General features: G+C 38.3%; 2 protein-coding genes across 2 annotated transcripts; both read right to left on the bottom strand.

The window, feature by feature from the left end:
* Nucleotides 1-119: 119 nt before the first annotated feature.
* On the bottom strand, nucleotides 120-5124 carry LOC145209567 (beta-1,3-galactosyltransferase 5-like). Its single transcript, XM_080079880.1, has 5 exons — nucleotides 4199-5124; nucleotides 3749-3882; nucleotides 3082-3310; nucleotides 1760-2177; nucleotides 120-1080 (listed from the first exon to the last, which is right to left on the bottom strand). Exons 1-5 carry the CDS (start codon nucleotides 4285-4287, stop codon nucleotides 883-885), a joined length of 1068 nt encoding a protein of 355 aa, XP_079936006.1. The 5' UTR covers nucleotides 4288-5124; the 3' UTR covers nucleotides 120-882.
* Nucleotides 5125-5188: 64 nt separating this feature from the next.
* Nucleotides 5189-15162, bottom strand: LOC145209566 (beta-1,4-mannosylglycolipid beta-1,3-N-acetylglucosaminyltransferase brn-like). The gene is made up of 5 exons (XM_080079878.1): nucleotides 14951-15162; nucleotides 12615-12739; nucleotides 8521-8749; nucleotides 7661-8093; nucleotides 5189-6833 (listed from the first exon to the last, which is right to left on the bottom strand). The coding sequence occupies exons 1-5, from the start codon at nucleotides 15076-15078 to the stop codon at nucleotides 6612-6614; spliced, it is 1137 nt and encodes a 378-aa protein (XP_079936004.1). The 5' UTR covers nucleotides 15079-15162; the 3' UTR covers nucleotides 5189-6611.
* Nucleotides 15163-18288: the final 3126 nt, after the last annotated feature.

Here is an 18288-nt window from a genome sequence, read left to right as displayed (position 1 = left end):
AAACTTGAAATTTTCCGAGCATAATTTTTAGTCCGTCACGTGTAGTAACTTTGGTGTTTGGTCTATCTATTATGTTTTCATATAACTCAGACTGACTGCCACAATGATGAGCAAAATAATTGAAGACCTTTTTTATTCTTTGGCAAGTTGTACATACGGTATAAGCAGGGTTGCCAATTGCCATCGACTTGAAACCAAAAATAAGGACAAACGAAACAATAAATTTTTCATACGGAACAAAACAAACGTTTTTGAACAAATCTTTGCATTTATACGAGCCATGACATATCATATGCAATATTTGGGCCAGAAACAATCTGTTCCAGCAACCCATTGTTCATATAAAATGGGTTGTGCATTTCACAACAGCTCAGGTCTTGGTTTACTTTTACTTGTAGCAGGTATTTGACTCATAATTGTTGAAAATAAGACAAAATAAGGACTCAAGTCAAAAATAAAGACATTTCTTAGAAATAAGGACAATACATTTTTCTAAGACATTGACCTTCAAAATAAGGACAAATCTTAGAAAATAAGGACGGTATGGCCAGGTTTTTTTTAAGGTTTGGTTTGGGTGACCGCTAAGTAGTTTTAAGAGACCGCAAGTGTTTCATTTAAATACCAAAAAATAGCCATATTCAAATTTTGGGAAACCGCTGGAGAAATTTCAAAACACCTTAAAAAATCACTGGGTAAGGCAACCCTGGGTATAAGCAAGTGAAGATATAATTTGGTGACAAAAGCAAGCAAAATTATCACCCGCCAAACACAATTGCGTTCCAGGGAAGAACATATAAGTTTTTTGGATGCATAACCTGCTGATATAAATGCCCAGTGTCCTTCAACCTTCTGTCAAAACATCATTAGATTTTCAAATTTGGTTCAAGGCGACTTCAGTGAACAGAATTCCTCTGAATTTGTAAATTTCTTTTCCCACAGTTCCCACACAGACCTTAATTTCGTTGGAACGTCAGTTTTAATGTCATCAATGTTTCCCCACATGTGCTGGACCAACGCAGTCTGTAGATCTTGCTCCTTTAAATATTCATTGTCGCTCCACTTTTGTGCTCCTGGCGCAGCCTAAAAACGCACTTTTTAAAGAACAGGTTCTTAAATGGGCTATATTTAACATAGGCCTACTTATTAAGCAAACATATGCGAAATAGGGTGTTTAAAAAAACTTGGGTTCAAAATCATCGAAATCAAAATAAGGGCATAAGCAAGAATATCAAAAAGAAAAAGGAGGTATAGGCTATATTATACTAAAAGGGAGAAAGAAGCAGGGAACGTAATAGGCTCTAACTAACGTCCTGTCCAAACACTTTGGAATAGGATAACCTGTAAATGTTTTTAGAAGGCTTTAAATCCAGAGGAAAGGTTTAAAATCACAGAACGGAAGGTCCTTGACGAAAAATGAAGCGCTCAATCAATCCATAAGGATAATAGCAACAAAATTTCTAATAAGTTTGACGATAAAGCCAGGCATCGCGACTGTTCTGTTTGGCTACAAAACGTCGACTTCCCAAATTGCAACTAACGTATTGGTATATTCACCAAAATTAGGCGAGTTAACTGGTCGGAAACAATGTCAAGAAACCTTCTGCAAGTATCATTAAGTGGAACCTTAAAGCTTTGTCTAGCATGTTCAAATTTCCTACCAAGTCGCCCGCTCTTCGGCATTTTAGTGTTACTAATATTGTTGGTATTAAATGATAAAACGACAACATATTATCGAAAGTAAGCATAACGTTTTTCTCACCACAATGTTTTTGTCTTCGTTGCCAAGTTTTCTCCGCATAAAGCCGGTAATCCAAACGTCATCCAAATACAGATAATTGGTTCGTCGCGAAATAAGAAAAAGTTCTTTGTTCATTGCAGCTGGTATCATGTACATTCCACCACGACAATATGTGGGCCAGAATCTCCCCGGAAAGACCAGTTTGGAAATAAACCATTTTGATTTCGGGTCTCTAGCTGGTATGTCGTGGTTTTGGTAACTATAGATACAGGACAATGGCACATTGTCGACATCAGTATTGCTTAAGAGGGAAGTGATGTAGTCCACTAGGTGGGGCACGTGTATCAACATGTCGTCATCAGTTGAGGCGTACAACCAACCGTCGCGTAAGATTTCTGTGGCCCATTGCATCCCGGCTAAAATCTTGAAAGGAACAAATCTGGAAACAAAGAATCGGGCTTACTTTTCGACTTTTAAAATTTAAAGCTTCTGTACGTTTTTCAAAAACTTAATCGTAATGAAACGTTACCCAGTAAATTCGATTAAATATATGTCAACACGAAATTATAATGGTTCAAACCTTCAAAAACAAATCATTAGTTTTTGAAAAGCAGGAAAGTTTAAACATTGCAAACTTGGATCTACACCAGCAACCTGTCTCGTTAAAATAGATCAGTGGAGGGGCTCATCTAAAATACGCAATCTATTTACAAAACGCATAACACGTTTAAATATGTTTATGGTTCGGGCTTTTAGGGTTGGGGTGGGGGTTTGTAATTACGTTAACATTATTAGTCAATCTCAGATAACCGTTTTTTGCCTTGTATTTTCACAAGCGTTGAGAGTGGTACTAAACACCGTACGGTGACAAATGTTGCCGCTTCCAAGAATACTAGCCCCAAAAAGGTATCCAAGATTGAATTATTATGTCATTGTAACTGCAAACCCTCACCTCGACCCTAAAAGCTCTAACCGTCAGCATTTTAATAGTAGTATATTGTGTATGTTATAGTAGTCTATTCAAAGTCGGCGGAGCTAATAACGTGAGAACTCCCACTAGACAGGTTTGCTAATTTCTGGCACAAAAATGCTGACGCTTAGGGCTATTAGTTTTGGTCAAAAGCTTTCTTAATAATAATGACAATAAAAACAACTAAAAACGTAGTTCTTTATGTTAAATTTAGTCCCCAACCCTATCCCAGTATCGTTGTTATTTTAAATAAATGCGCTTTTTACGCCATCTATCGGTATTTAGCAAACCTTTTCTTCTGTGAAGTTTTGCGTTAGTAGCTTTACCTTCAAAGTCGTATATGTTGCATGCAAAGATATTAGGACAAACAAACCTGGGCTCATCCGGTTTATCGTACAACAGCAAATCACCAAACTTTGTATTTTCCTCCTCGAGTTGTTCCATCAACGTAGCGTTGTCACTTTTTCCGACAACAAAAACCACACGTAGTATGACGTCACCAACGGCACAAATTTTCCCCCACGTGCCGCGAATGACGTTTCTTCGGTTTCGATTCGCTACAGCGGATTTCACAACAGATACTATTCCCCACTTCATTTTGTCTGCAAACGGTTGTTGAATACGCAAGGCTTTAATTTTATTTTATAAAATATTTTACAATAAAATTCGTCTTCAAGTTTTTCGCCGGTTATCTTGTGTATTTATTAAAACTTTTGTTTTAGGCAGTTAGTTAGTTTATGACGTTTTATCTATTAAGCTGTAAAACGTTATGCGTCTTAAGCAATAGTTTCGGTTTCGGCTGGGAGGAAAAGTTATATAGGGAGGAAACAGTTGTATTCGCTTTTGCAATGAAAACATCATTTCCTAGAAACCTAAACAAACATCAGAACACATATAGCTAACCCTTTGGCAATAGCTTCTAAATAATGCTTAATTTTTCGGCGTTAAATATCAGTAAAAGCATAGATTGTAAACCCAGCTATTTCTAAATAATATATATATTTCAAGTTTTTGTAATATCTATCGAAAATATGGGTAACCTGGTAAAATTGAACAAATTCCATAGTTGACAGTTTCTTCTACACGCCAAGGTCTCATAGCAAATGTGGCTAAATCTCTCACATCTTCGGTTTCAACCATATATCTACCTCCGTCAGCATCATTGTACGAACCGCTGTGAATATAATTGTGAAAAGTATGTTCAGTAGTGGGATTCAGCCGGTTCGCACCGGCTCTATAGAACCGTCTCACGAAATTTTATGAGATCAGCGAACAGGTTGGCATTACTGGTTACTGTCCATGGATTTTTTGTAACAGAACCGGCTGAAAAATATGACTTTTGTGATATAACCGGCGGACAAAAAAAAATTGAATCCCACCACTGAATAGTACATTAAAAAAACTAATTGTTGTGACACCATAGTACGGTTTGTTTAAATTATGGTATTTTTTTATTGTTGTTGTTAAGTTCTACCTACCAGTGTACTTACGGTATAAGCCAAAAGAAAAAACAACAGCTGAGAAGCAATGCGAATGTACCAATCAAGCAACGCTGGTAGGACCAACGAATTTGTGGCATCACTTTTTGGTACAAGTCCAACCTTGCAAGCCAAAAGACTTTACCCAACAGAAAAGTTTAAACCTGGCATCACCAATAGCTAAAACACACAGAAATAAAATACTGAACTTATAACTGGCACCGAAACTGTACCTTTCACTACTGTATGGCCGATGTACACTTAGCCCCAAATCAGTTAACATTCAAACTACTGAACAATACTAAGCCTTCCTTCATTGAACTGAACAAAGAAATGTTGGTTTAGTCGGGGATTCCCCATCTATTGTTCGCGTCAAACTGCACAATTTTTAACATGTTTTCTTGAAGAACTGTTTATACTCGACGAGCTAGAGCAAAATTCTGCAGGGTCTTGCAACCTTTGCTGTGTTGAGAACCAAAATATAAGTAGATTGAGCGTTTAAACACTATTTATTTGAGAAAAAAATAACTGTTTTAAAGTATTGTAATAGCCCGTTGTAAAACAGTCCAGCAGCCCAACAATGAGGAAATACGACTGTCATACAGCTATTGTTTGCTGTGTGACACCAGACAACGTAGTCAATAGGCCAGGATTAACCTAGTCAGTATAGCTTGCATTCCTGAAGATGATTTATTAAAGCAGTGGTTCGTAAGTGGTGGGAAACTACACCAAAAAGTTAAAGAACCACTGCACTGAAGAGTATTGTTATGTCAACAAAAACTATTTAGAGCGGACGCCTGCTTTTTTCTGCATTTGATCGTCATGATTTACTGCAAAAGACTCGCCTGTAAGCCTGCTTTTTGAACCATCTATAACTGTCCCGAATTTGTCACACGTGTACCTCCCTTACTCGCAGAATTAATTGAATTGAGAAGCGCTATTCTTTCCAGCAGAATTTAGCTGCTTCGTCGCATCATCAGTCACAATGCTTTTCCTGTCCTCTTGGAATATGTCTATTCATCTCTTTTAATATCAGGATGTAGTTGTTTTACACAATAGCGTTCTACATGCGGAGAAGTGTGCAGAGAAAAAACACACTGCTCAGAAGTAACCAAATTTTTAAACATTTTTGTAAATCACATTGTTCGAAGCATTTTTTGGTTACCAAAAGCAGTCTTATAAAAAACAATAATATTGCAGAGATATTGCTTTTGTCGACCGCTTGGGCCGCCAATATAGGGAAAATCTACTAACACAGGAACTCACAGACCTGCCTGCTAATTTCCGAGAAGTAGGGCAATTGCTCCACAATTTGCTGAGTCCGCCATTATTGCCAAAAGTTAGCAATTATTGCCATAGAAAAAGCCTATGCTCCGTTGCGACACCTTTTGGTAATTAACAGGCCTGTCTGTGAGTTCCTGTGTTAGTAGCTCTACCCCAATATAGTTTGTTACAGTGTGCCTAGAAGTTAAAACCACTAGGCCAAAAGTGTAGGAACCAGTGGGTCCATACAGACAGCCCACAATTTTAATGACTTGCTAGCGCCCACTGGTGAGTAGTTCAAGTTGCCAAATGTATAATTTGTTGTAGTCATGCAGCAAAGTCGGCCTAAACATTTCAGGTGTTGCGCAGTATTCGGGCTTCTGTTAAAAATTGTTTTCTTCCCAAGCCTTTGTCAAAAACACTGATGGAACTGTAGATAGAATGCAGTTACACGTTATTGCTCTGGCTTAGATAACTGCTGAACGAACAGATTTTGTAGTTGTTGATGTTGTTGAAGTTTTCAAAACAAATGTTTAAGTTGAAGAAACGCAGAAATGAGTGCAAGAGACATTGAAACTAGAAACTATTACAAACTCAGACATAAAAGAAAAGCAATCAGTAAAGTTAACAGCTAAGGTAAAAAAAAGTAATATTGAAGGGTTCTGCTTATAGGACAACAATCAAAACGAAGGGTTGATAAATTCTTGTCAGGGGTCTACAAAAACACCTACAATTCAAAAAACAATTCAGAGTAAATGGCAGAAAAATATTTATGCTTGAAGAAAAGGGCCACAGCTGACAGAACTATGTCACAGGTTAAAAAACAGTCGGTAGGTCGAATCGAGCAGCGTCTTTGGCAACATAATTAACGATTTTGAAGAAGCCTAAATACTCCGCAACAAAAGCAAGTTTGAAGCCTTACAGAAGCAGCACTTAGATCAACCGCTCAGTTGCATAATAAATGTCAGAATTTCGCACAAAACAATTTGCCTATGCCGACGCTCATGGCAGACAGGTAACATCAGATGCATAGAAACTTTGCGACAGTGAGTAATGTTTTTTTCGCTTTCTGCGTCACAGATGACATCATCCCCAATTCCGGAGTAACTGCTACCGAAGACAATTGCGTTTCCGTACCATGACGTCACACATCTTGATGATGTCATGAAGCTTTAGTGGTGTGTGAAATAGTGGCGTTGTGGCAAATTTTACTGTCGGGTGGAAAGTAGTTCGTCCATTCAGTCCAAACCCTCGTCAGTTCATCGGGAACGCTTGTCACTTCTTTAAGATCTCGCACATTGCCCCACATGTGCTGAACTAAGGCAGTTTGCGGGTCCTGGTCGACTAGAAACTTGCGGTAGTAACGCTGGGACATTGGGGCCGGCTGTAAAAAGAACGTGGTTGTGATGAAAACAGTTATCTTCTTGAAACGGTTTGAAAAACAGCTAGATCTTTGGTTTAGCAAACAACGAAAACGCGCAACGGGTTAATACTCACTCCAAAACAATACTCAAGCCTTATTAAAGATATTCGACATCTTTGATTCTACTTGTAACCGATACAACATTTCTTAAATGGATCTAAGAACTATATCTTTGGAGGGCTTTAACTATAGAGGGAATAACGCCACATGTGAAAATATAGGCCTGAATTGGGGAAGGAGCCGGTATGGTGAAGTTATTTAAATTACCCCCCCCCCCCCCCCCCCCCCCAGCGGCTTTAAATGAAGAAAAAGGTACACCATAACTCACATCATAACTCACCATAACTCTAATTTTTTTTTTTTAGCTAATTTTCGATAGGTGGCGCAGAGCACAAATCCTATTAAAAACGGTATATCTCAAAATTTACGGTTAGGGTTATTAGAGTTGCGATTAGGTATTATCATTAAAAATTCAATGAAACTAACCTAAAATTTAGTTCGTAAAGTAAATTTTTCAAAAACTTACTTCCCAACCCTACCCTATTTAGACGCTAAATAAATAATTCAGCTCCTGCGCCACCTATCGAAAATTAGTTAAATGTTCGGCTGACGTGAGTTATGGTGTAAGTATCTCTACCTTAAATGACGACGGCTGGCCGATTTAACTGAAGCAGTAAAACGTTTCAGAATTGCAACGCTTTTTAAAAACACAAGTATTTGTATCAGACTTATTTTCGCATTTTTCAAATCAAAATCTGTTAAATATGTTTTTAATCATGCAAACTCACAATGATGTTGCTATCATTTTCCCTTAACTTCCACCTCATCAGTCCAGTGATCCACACATCGTCCAGATGCAAGTAGGGCGTCCGTCGCGACACACCGAACAATCGCGTCACCATTGATGACGTCATAGTGTACATTCCACCGCGGCAGTAACGAGGCCAGTACCAGCCCGGGTAGAGGTCCTTTGAACAGAACCACTTAGAGTAGGGATCGCGGTCTGGGCTGTCCCACCATTGATAGTTGTATACACAGATTATCGGCACAACTGCTGCCGATTTCGTTGGAAATTTGTATTTTGGCAATAACTCAGTGAAGTATTTCGCTAAGTGAGGCGGGTGAAGAAGAAAATCATCATCCGTTGAAGAGTAGAGCCACGGGTTCACCAAGTTTTCAGATGACCACTGCATGCCAGCTATTATTTTATCCGATAAAAACCTAAAACGTTTAAAGGTTTGTAAAATAGGTAAATGGAGTTTAAACACATTAAAACGTTAAGATTGAATTTCAAAAACAACACCGAGGTATGACCCAAGTTCATATAAGCTAAACAGCGCAAGTTGCAGATTTGAGAAAGTTGTAACGCAAAAGAGTTTTAATTTTGTCACAAAAAATATTAAACTGTATTAATAAAACTGACGATTTTAATAGAAAGGATACACAAACAAGCATACAGTAAACCTCCGTTAAACCGGATTAGGTTGACCTGGATCTTCGCTTAATTCTGACAAAACTCAAGGTACAAAAGATTTGTAATGTACTAATCGACATCGGTTAATCCGGATCTTCGCCTAATCCGCACAATTTTATGGCCCGAACGGGTCCGAATTAACCGAGATTTCCTGGATATTAATGCAGTTCCTACCTTCTAGTATCGGGCAAATTGTACATCAAGATATCTCCGTACATTTTGCTCTCCTTTTTAATCTCTAACTTCTGGTTGTGGTCTTGGGTATCCCCCACGATGAACACCGCTTGGAATATGACGTCATCGACCGCTTGTAGCCTGGCCCACGTGGCCCGAATGGCGTCGCGGCGGTCTCTGTGACTCAGAGCGGATTTCACAAGCGTCACCATCCCCCATTTCAAAGAATCTACAAAACAAACAAGTTGCATAAAAACACTATATATAGTTTTTGAAAGAACAATCTGTGTGGCCTTCATTTCACTGATGGCATGAGCATTTGCCGAAACGTTTAAAAAATGAAGCATGTCGCTTTTTACGTCTGTTTGGGCCGTTATTTTCACCAATGAATCTACTCTTTTTACATAAGCAGTCACAATAAATTATATATTCTTAATTTCAAAACAGTTCTAGTTGGCGCTGATTGCCAGCTCTATTGCAAATCGTTGCAAAACCAAAACGCACCGAAACGTTTAGCAAATAGTAGCAAATAGCGTCGTAATGATTCATATCCCAGTCCTTCCCACGAATAATTTATCACCTAGCACTTCATGTGTTATCCGCTCCTAAAATTAATTTCCGATAACAGCTGAGTCTTAACGATAATGGCTTCTTTGGGTCATAGCACTTTTGTTATACATTAACTAGACTGAAGTTCGAAGTTCGTTGGAGCAACCTCGCAGCACATGTCTTACATAATAAAATGTCTTCGATCATTTTTAAGAGCCGGTAAAACTGAAAGTGGAAAGTAAGTTGACAAAATTTATAAAGCTGAACGTTAATTTGTAGTCCCATTAAGTTTCGGGGGACAGCTCGATGTACCAACGGTTTGAAAAGGAATCCACCCAAGACGCCCGACCAATCCATCAAATTTCGGACATTAGTGCCGCTTCATCGTTTTGCAACGGACGCTACTCTTTTCGGATGGCCTTTGTTATAATATAATTATTTTTCATGGTATCACGCTGTTCTTGCGCCTTTCGCTTGTTGCTTGCATTCGTCATTCATTGCTCTGAAGAAGTCCTACCGTTCTGGTGGACGAAACGTCAGCGAAAATACAAGTTATGGATAGAAACAACTAGTATTTTTGTTTAACATTAACACCAGTTGAACGACATTTTTGTTAAATATGCAACCTGGTGGACGAAAACGCCTGTACAGCATTTTATACTTCTTCCTATCGAGCTTGTAGGTTCTTTGTCCACGACCCCTACAGTCCCAGTTGTCCGGTGATTACTGTTCTCTACTGTTCGACATAATCCAAAACCCAGAGTAGAAAACCAGACCAAACAGAATCAAACAGTATACGCAATGTCGGTGGAGAATATATATTTCACCAAAGTTTTTTGGCATCATCAGTTTGTGTGAACGAATACAACCTAGGTGTACAGAGCGACAAAATAGTAAATTTTTACTGATTAATTTATTAGGTAGACCGAGGTAATGGTTTCAAAAGACAGTAAACGTCGGGCAATCCAGGCCCGTTTAGGCCGAAAAAATTGTCGAGGTTCGACAAAGATCCGGATGACCCGATGTCGATTAGTAAACCCTTACCACTAAATTATACAAATCATTTGTACCTCAAGTTTTGCCTGAATTAGGCGAAGATCCGGATTAACCGAATCCTGATTAACCGTGATTTACTGTATGTGTTATTTTGTCGTGTCAGCTACAAAGTTATTTCAATTTTTGAAAAACTATTTTAGTCTAACTGCACTAGTTTTGAGGTTCTGCGACAGTTTCCAGGCCGAAGTTTCACAATCGTCATAACACAGAAACCGGTAGTTACAGCCACATAACGAAAACAACAAGTGTTGCAATCACCGACGAAAACCAAGAAACGTGCACCGGGAAGTCTCGAAACGCATACGCCATATGGGACGTGGCACCAGGCGAAAGACTGAACAACTCAATATACAGAACCAACGGTATCTACTTGTAGGGAGCTTTAAATCCACATACACATACAGGCGATTGATCAATTACAAAATCCATTGTATCAAGAAGCTTCCTAACAGTTGTTGTTAAGAAAGTTATACTGGTATTTTTTGCATTTGTAGGTATATAACTTTATATTTTACGCCTTCTTAACTTTTAGGCTTGTGTAAAAAAGGGCGAAAAGGCGTTTGACAGACCATTGTAGGCACGAAAACGAAAAGGCACAAATCAATATATCTACAGATTGCGCCTTTGCTATATTGGTATTTATTACAGCGTTAAATGCAATTAATACATTAACAAACGGCGGTGTTGAGATTTCGCTTTAAAGTAAAGACGGCCCAATTCGTTCGATAAACGATTAGATATTGATTTGCTAATTGTTGGTAAAGGTTGCAAATTTGATTGGGTTACGGTGAAAGGATTACCTCAGCCATTTCTAAACCACAACACAAACACCAAGTCACAGCACAAACAACAGCTTATGCAAGAGACGTGATACCGAATTAGCCTGATGGAAACAGCGTTGGTTGAAAAAAAAATCTTTAGTGTGAGTGGAAAATCGACCTATGATTGGGTATGAACGCTTCGAAGTTATCCCTTATGCGTATACACTCGCATCAGAGTTACAAGTCGGGCCGTGCTTTTTTAGGCCAGGTTCGGTTTCTTCGAAATAAGGGCTTGACTTTATACTTTGTGTCAGTATTTTTTTGAATTAATTTAACCAGCAAAGTATCTGACTTAACGTCATACAGCCTTAAAACTCCTTGTTAAAAAACAATTTTATATTATTGTGTTTCCTGAGGTTTCAATGTATATTCCTGTCTAACAAACTTTCGGACCTCAACGCACTTTTTAAAAACGATTCGGGTTCGGCTGTATAAAAAAGTTTTCCAGCCAAATGTGCTATTACGTCCCCAATGAGGTCGCGTGAAGAAGTAAAGGGTTGCTTTTAGCTCTTTACGCGTGATTGGGCACATACAGGGCGTAACGAACGATAAATCCGTAATTTTATGTGCGTAAACATTGTACTGTACGTTCCAAGCCTAGCCAAAGCGCCAAATTTATATCCTATTTTGACCACGGAACTGCCCACAAACATTATCTGGTGTATTGAATGAATCGATTTATATGTCGGCTATCTTCATTTAACACCACGCGGAAGAAGCACTGCTCTAACCGACTGGATGCGTGTTTCTCAAAAAATGCTTTAAATCAGGGCGCACCTATAACAAAATTTAAACGCCGCACAATTGGGAGCAACAAGAGAAATCAGTTTTTTATAGATTATATCACATAAACTGACGTTTTGTTATCTTTGTGCGCAACTGGCGTTGATCCAAAAGGCACCCCGTTCCAGAACCAACGTCGTTTTTTCTTCTGTCAGTTTTTGTCTTACAAGGGCCAATTAACGTTGGGTTGCAACTAGGTTCAAGCTGTTTAAGCTGTACAAACTTCCGGCCCTGTAGTTGAAACGCGTGACGTGCCAGTGACTCGTACAATTTCAGCGGTTTATGTTTGTGTACTTTAAGCTACCTGCCAAAAGTGGAGTTTACATTACATAGTTAGCGCATTCCCAACCAGTGGATCGCGACCCACTCTTTGTTCATGCTAGCAAAGCATTCTCAACGTTTTAGTATTTAGTATAGCGGTTGCAAAAGCCAGAAACGAGCTTGAAACCAGCGAACGAAATCGTAAAACAAATCTTTGTCACAAAGCAAACCTTGGGTTGTGTGCTATGCAATTTGAACCGCAGTTTTGTCGTTTTGCCGGCCCCATTGACTATACAGTAGGTCTCTTTCTTATATTTTCAATGTCTGTTTTATTATGAACCTTTGGTGACAATAATTTATACTTGTTTGCCCGAAACGTCCTAAATAGGTGGCCGCGAGCTGGCTGGAAACCTGCGTGTAACCAACGCAGAGCTGTACAAGTAAGGGCCTGGATTTTCTGGTCTGGTCCTAGCTTGATTTTTTAAAACGGGCTTCATTCGGGCAAGACTTTTACCAACTTTGGGGCATGATACGGGCTTTTTTAAAACTAAATTAGGCCCGGAATGGGTTTCGGCATGCAGGTTTAGGCAGGTTTGGGCCAAAATTTTAGACTCAATTACGTACCGACTTTTAGGCCACAAACTCCATTTTTTAACACTTTTTCAACTTTCCACGGTTTGATTCTGAACTCAGCAAGCGGTCGCGGTTCCTGCATGTCTTCCATGATCAGTCCACCATCAAACTGATATCTGTAAAACGAACACAAGTATGTGACATGGCAAAAGAAAAACGATGTAAAACCTAAATACTCACGAAAATGTATGAGGTAGTGTATTCAGACTGTAAGACTATTCACTTTCACGTTAAAGTTTATTTGTATCATGTGAAATTTAAGATTTTTCTGGTGCAGCAGTAGGGACTTTTCAAACAGCAACGTTAAATTCTTGTTTTGAAACAACACTAGGGTGTTAACTTTAAGCAAACACTTAAAATCGTGATAGCAATCAGCGACGCCAACGACAAAGCAAATCAGTGAACGTGATGTATCAAAATATCATTGCTGTAAAAGCCTATAAACGTCATTATCCTACAAAGTAATCTTAAAGACATCGCACCAAGTATCAGCAGACTATGTTTAGGTATTGTAAACGTTTATCAAGGGATATTTCCAATGAGTTTGCTATTCATATGTTGTCCAACAAAACAATATGTTATGTTAAAGCAGGTTGTTTGTACAGACACATTTGAAAATGCTTTGCTTTAACTAACTCGGACCCTAACTTTCGGATCACTGATTAGTAAATTCGCAATTGTTGTGTCCAAACTAATTTAAACCGTGGATCAATATAGGGCGGTTGGTTGAGACGCAGAGTCGCGTAAGCAATTACGTCGGTCAGTAATCTCCTTAACCCTAAATTATTTATTGTGATCCATTTTCGATAAGGTCGTTCCAGCGAGCAGATAAGGCGCTACACAATCGACAAAATACATTACCTGCGCCATACCCACGTAACTTGTTCATTTTACCGCAAACAATACGTTTTCCTTCCACCAAGTGTAATGTTTACAGTTGAAAAGCTAAACTATGGGTAAAAACTTATAAATAAGTAACCTAAACAAATAAGTTATTACTACCAGGTATACTGTATTGACATTTGTTGCTCATCTAGTATATACTGAAAACATCAGGGGATCTATCCGTTTGGAATAAAAAATGCCCGATTAGGCGAAGATGCGGATTAACTGAACCAGGTTTTATATTTATATCGTAAAAGTAACCGACGTTTTGACGTCCTAATGTCCCAAATATTCCACACGCCTTCAGACACAAAGTAATATTTTTTTAAACTTGCTCATGACATTTATTTGTGCATGGGAAAATTTTATACCTGTTTTGCCACAAAAAAATGCATTTGAAGTAACAAAAGTCTTAAATGCACCTTTGCACTTCTGCTCAAAACAACCGGTTTTGTGCGAACGGAAGGTGTACATCCTGTGTCTAGGAAAAACGATTGCGCATGTGCATAATTCTACTGCGAATATCTTACGTTGTTGATGACAGTTCAAATTTTACGTAAAGTGTAAAACTCTATAATGCATTCAACAACATTGGAAGGGTCTAAATAACAAACACATGCAGTTTCGTTAATGGAAGGTTAACTGTGGCGGCCAGACCGCTGGTATTACAGTTCGTGAAGCAAATGACATCTGCGTTAATGTCTCAAATATCAGACAGCATCTGGTTCTGGTTGCCTGGCGCCTGGCAACGCTTTGCTTGACTACAATAAACTTTTGTGCAAACTGGAATAAATATAATTGTGTATTGAATGGAAACACACAATATATGTAGGCATGACAATCAATTGTATGGAAACCTTACTAACAATTTGGACGTTCGATATTTATTGGGACATTACTGTACAGGTTTGTGACGCAACAATCGATTCACACAATTCAACAGATTGTTGCACACAAAGATAACAGCTCCATCTGTACAACTTCCCGTGTTGAAAAGGACCAGCCGTTCATAATTTGTTTGTCTGGATGTTGCAAAGTTACAGATAAATAAATTGTGATTGTGTGGTAAAGTTTGAAGGACTGGCAAGTTGTTTGTACAAAGTTCGTTAGCCACTTGGTCATTGCGTTCACGACTTACTGTTAACATTTTCGCAGTTGACTGAAAACATGAAAACAAACCAGCAGCTGACAAGTATTAACAACTGTTTGTGGAAGTTCCCTAAACGACAATTTCTCACAGCCCTGTGCGCGGTATAAATTACTTCCTTTCACTTGCCACCCTGATTATATGGGATATGTCCTTGTGTTGTGTAACACCTGTTCTAGAACCTTTCTGTATTGTGTAACAGTTCAACGATGAAAATAAGACAAATGGACAATGCAAATATATTTGGCTTGCTTGGGATTTACAGTACATAAAATGCAACAATGTTAGAACTCACGTTTTTATCCATGAATAGGTGCTTAAGCAACAGAAAGAGAGTCCAATCATTATCCATTGCCGGCGGTTTAGTTGCTGAATATACCTACGCAACCGATTAAGCTGCAGTTTTAAGCTTGTGTGAATCATTTAGACATCAGTTTCACGTACAAATATTATACCGGCACAAACAGCAACTAGATTTAGCTGGAGCCTGAAAATAAAGAATGTAACAGTGTCGTTTATGACAAAAAACAAACACAAAGCAAGTTTTAACATTTAAAAAGTTATTTGCTTGATCTTTCCAGCCCTTGTTACGAAGACACTGCAAATTCCTGTTAGAACCACACAGCTACAAAACATTGATTCACTGCAGGCCAGACTGTTGATAACTCACAGCTAAAAGCAAAAAAGGCAAGGACAGACACAACATGTTGCTTAATGATGCCATTGTACAAACCATTTAACAAGTAACTAGACATTGCAGATAGGTCAGGCGATATATGCAGGTTCAGGGTGAACTGCATTTTTAACAAGATGTCTTACAAAGCGTCCCTTTCTAAACCTAAGTCAATATATACGCTGTTATTGATAACCATATGCACACAGCAAACCCAGAGTAAAATTACTCAGCTGCACATCATAAGCACAAAGTTATGCCGTACCCTGACCATTGTCTGAACTGACAGTAGTTGGAGTAGCAGACATAAATTCAATTCAACCATTGCACTCAAGAGGCTCTGTACCGGCGCAAAGAGCCTAATTGGCATTTCCTTTTATTCTCTTCTATTGCTCTTGCTCTTTTTTCTTCCTGATGATGTCATAGACGTCCAGTGTGACAGGGTAAAGATATTTTCCTATTTCGCATTTTTGTTTGGGGTTCGCATGGGGTTGCATCTCGAGAGTAGACGATACCAAAGTCTTAAAAATGCTGCGCACACATGTGTTAAAATATTGCAAATGAATAAATGTTTTGACATTGGCAAAACATTACAAAACTAATGCCAATATTGTAAGTTTGATTGCCAGAATAATTGTACTCAATACTTTTTTCTGGTTTGACCTTACACTGTACCATGCTGTTTATTATGTGATGTTTAAGCTTGCTAGGAAACCACCCTATTTTTTAAATTCCAGATTTACAAGGCAAACTTTAAAATACTATTGTTGTATGTAACTGTTTTTAATAAATCAAACCAAGAAGCGAATGGGTTCAAACAGCAAGTGAAATCGAAACCCATTTATCGTAAAGTTTGGATTTTAGTAACGTGGTACCGTATGCCAATTGCCGCAATATGCTGTATTAGTAAAAACGCTGCAGCTAAAACAGCTACAACAGCTGTTGGCATAAGCTGCGTAAAGAAAGATGTTTCCCCTATAAATAATTTAAATGACAACAACGCAATCGATAACTCTGTTTTTCATGTTGACTACAACTCTAGCTAAGTTTGAAAAAAAAACTACCTGAAAGGTCATTGCACAAACTGACTTTAAACAACGTAGACGTACACCTCTGAAACAACAAACACTGCCAAATACCTAAAGCACTATGCGTCTATAGGATTTCTGGACCGCAAATTGTCATTTAATCAATAAATCAACTAATCATATTCGCACAAAAGGGCCGTTAGCCCAATATAGTTAGAACTGTACTTTTCCGTTCTACGATGTAACAGCAAACACAGCGTTCACATCGCCGGTCTGCAGTTAAAGTATTCTGGACCTTGGTATGTTTGCAGACTTTAAACCAAACAACCAGACGCTGTCCTGATAAAAGCCCCCTTAGCCTTGATAGAAACTTTGTAGTTAGCAAACACATTTTACTAACTCTGCAGTCTGCACTATTCTCCGAAAGCACCATTTTGTGTTTACGTAATAACATTTTTTGAGGTCAGCCTAGCCATATAGCAATCTTTTGTCAAATAGCAATAAACAAACGAACCGAGGTATTATTTGAAAGCACCATTTTGTTTTTACGTAACAACGTTTTTTGGATCTTGGGTTCGCCAGGCCGCGCTAATACCCCCGTATTCTGAGGTCAACCTAGCCTGATTAGCGTAGATATAAAGCGCTATTTTTACCACATTACTGTTTTAACAAAGCGTTGCATTGTACCTAAAGCTAAAGAGTATACACATTTTTATTTTTTATTTTTTGTACTTGATTGTCTGTGTGCGAGCATGTATTTTCATTAAACCGTGATTGAATAAAATTGTACCGCGTGTTTTCATGAAAGTCACATGAGTTGAAACATTTTACAATAAATCTTTGGAATGCGTGTGTATGAAATCGTTGCTATTTGTTTTTTTACCCTTTACAAACAAGGAGGAGATAATGAACATATGGTATTGACAGGTTTCAGCAATGCTGTCTTCAAGAAACGCGCCTTTCAGTGTCAGTTAGGTTATTTGACAAAGATGGCGAAAAGTAGGCCTATATTTTAACTGACGCACAGAATAAAAGCAAATGTTCATTACTTTTGTGCAAATACGAATAAACGTTGAGGACCCTTTGTGTGTGGCTTTGCAGAATGGATTGTAATTCTGTGGCAGTATCTTCCAATTAAACAAAATCATATTCAACACGTCTGCATTGGTTTCGTTTTACGCCAATACTTTTTTTTTTCTACGCCAATACTTAGCAGCGAACCGAACATATTGCCTCCTTTCTTTCGCTCTATTCACGTGCAACTGATTTGCCCATTGTCCCGTTGTATTATTGATGAAGCTCATGCATAGAAACGTGATTCACCAGCCCATGACCGACCACATGTACAGAAACGCTATTGAGACATGACTGAACTCGAAACGAAACAAAAATCTATTTGGCTATGGCGATCAATATATTAACTGAACATTAAACTTTTGTATTTAATTTTCTACAAATGGATGTATGACGTACAACAGCAGGATAAAATTCACATCAGATATCGAGACTAAAACCTAATTCTGAATGTTCGATATATTTTACTAGTAGGCCTTGCTGGGAGATCATTTAATTAGGATAAAGGGTAATACACTGGTAACATTGTTGATACAAATCAATGAATTTCTTATGTTGGGATTTCGGAAACACATAATTCTTTACCTCATAGAGATCAAAGATATCCCGGGTAGAGCTAGCTAACACTGGAATTTGGCTGGCGCCTGGTCGAAAATTGTTCGATATTTAACAAATTTGTCGTTCAACTGGTGTTATGCTAAACAAAATACTAGTTGTTGTTTCAAGAACTTGTATTTGCTGACGTTTCGCCCAACAGAAGGCGTTTATGGTGCTTACTCAGCAATCATTCTTACCGTAAACCCAAAAGTTGCGATACTTGTTTACCGACACAGCTCGTTTCGACGAGGAAGTTAAAAC

This window comes from Phallusia mammillata, chromosome 1 (assembly GCF_965637545.1).
Source record: "Phallusia mammillata chromosome 1, kaPhaMamm4.hap1.1, whole genome shotgun sequence".
Taxonomy (NCBI): Eukaryota; Metazoa; Chordata; class Ascidiacea; order Phlebobranchia; family Ascidiidae; genus Phallusia; species Phallusia mammillata.
Note: the sequence above shows the minus strand (reverse complement) of the source record. Positions and strands in the feature narration are given on the sequence as shown.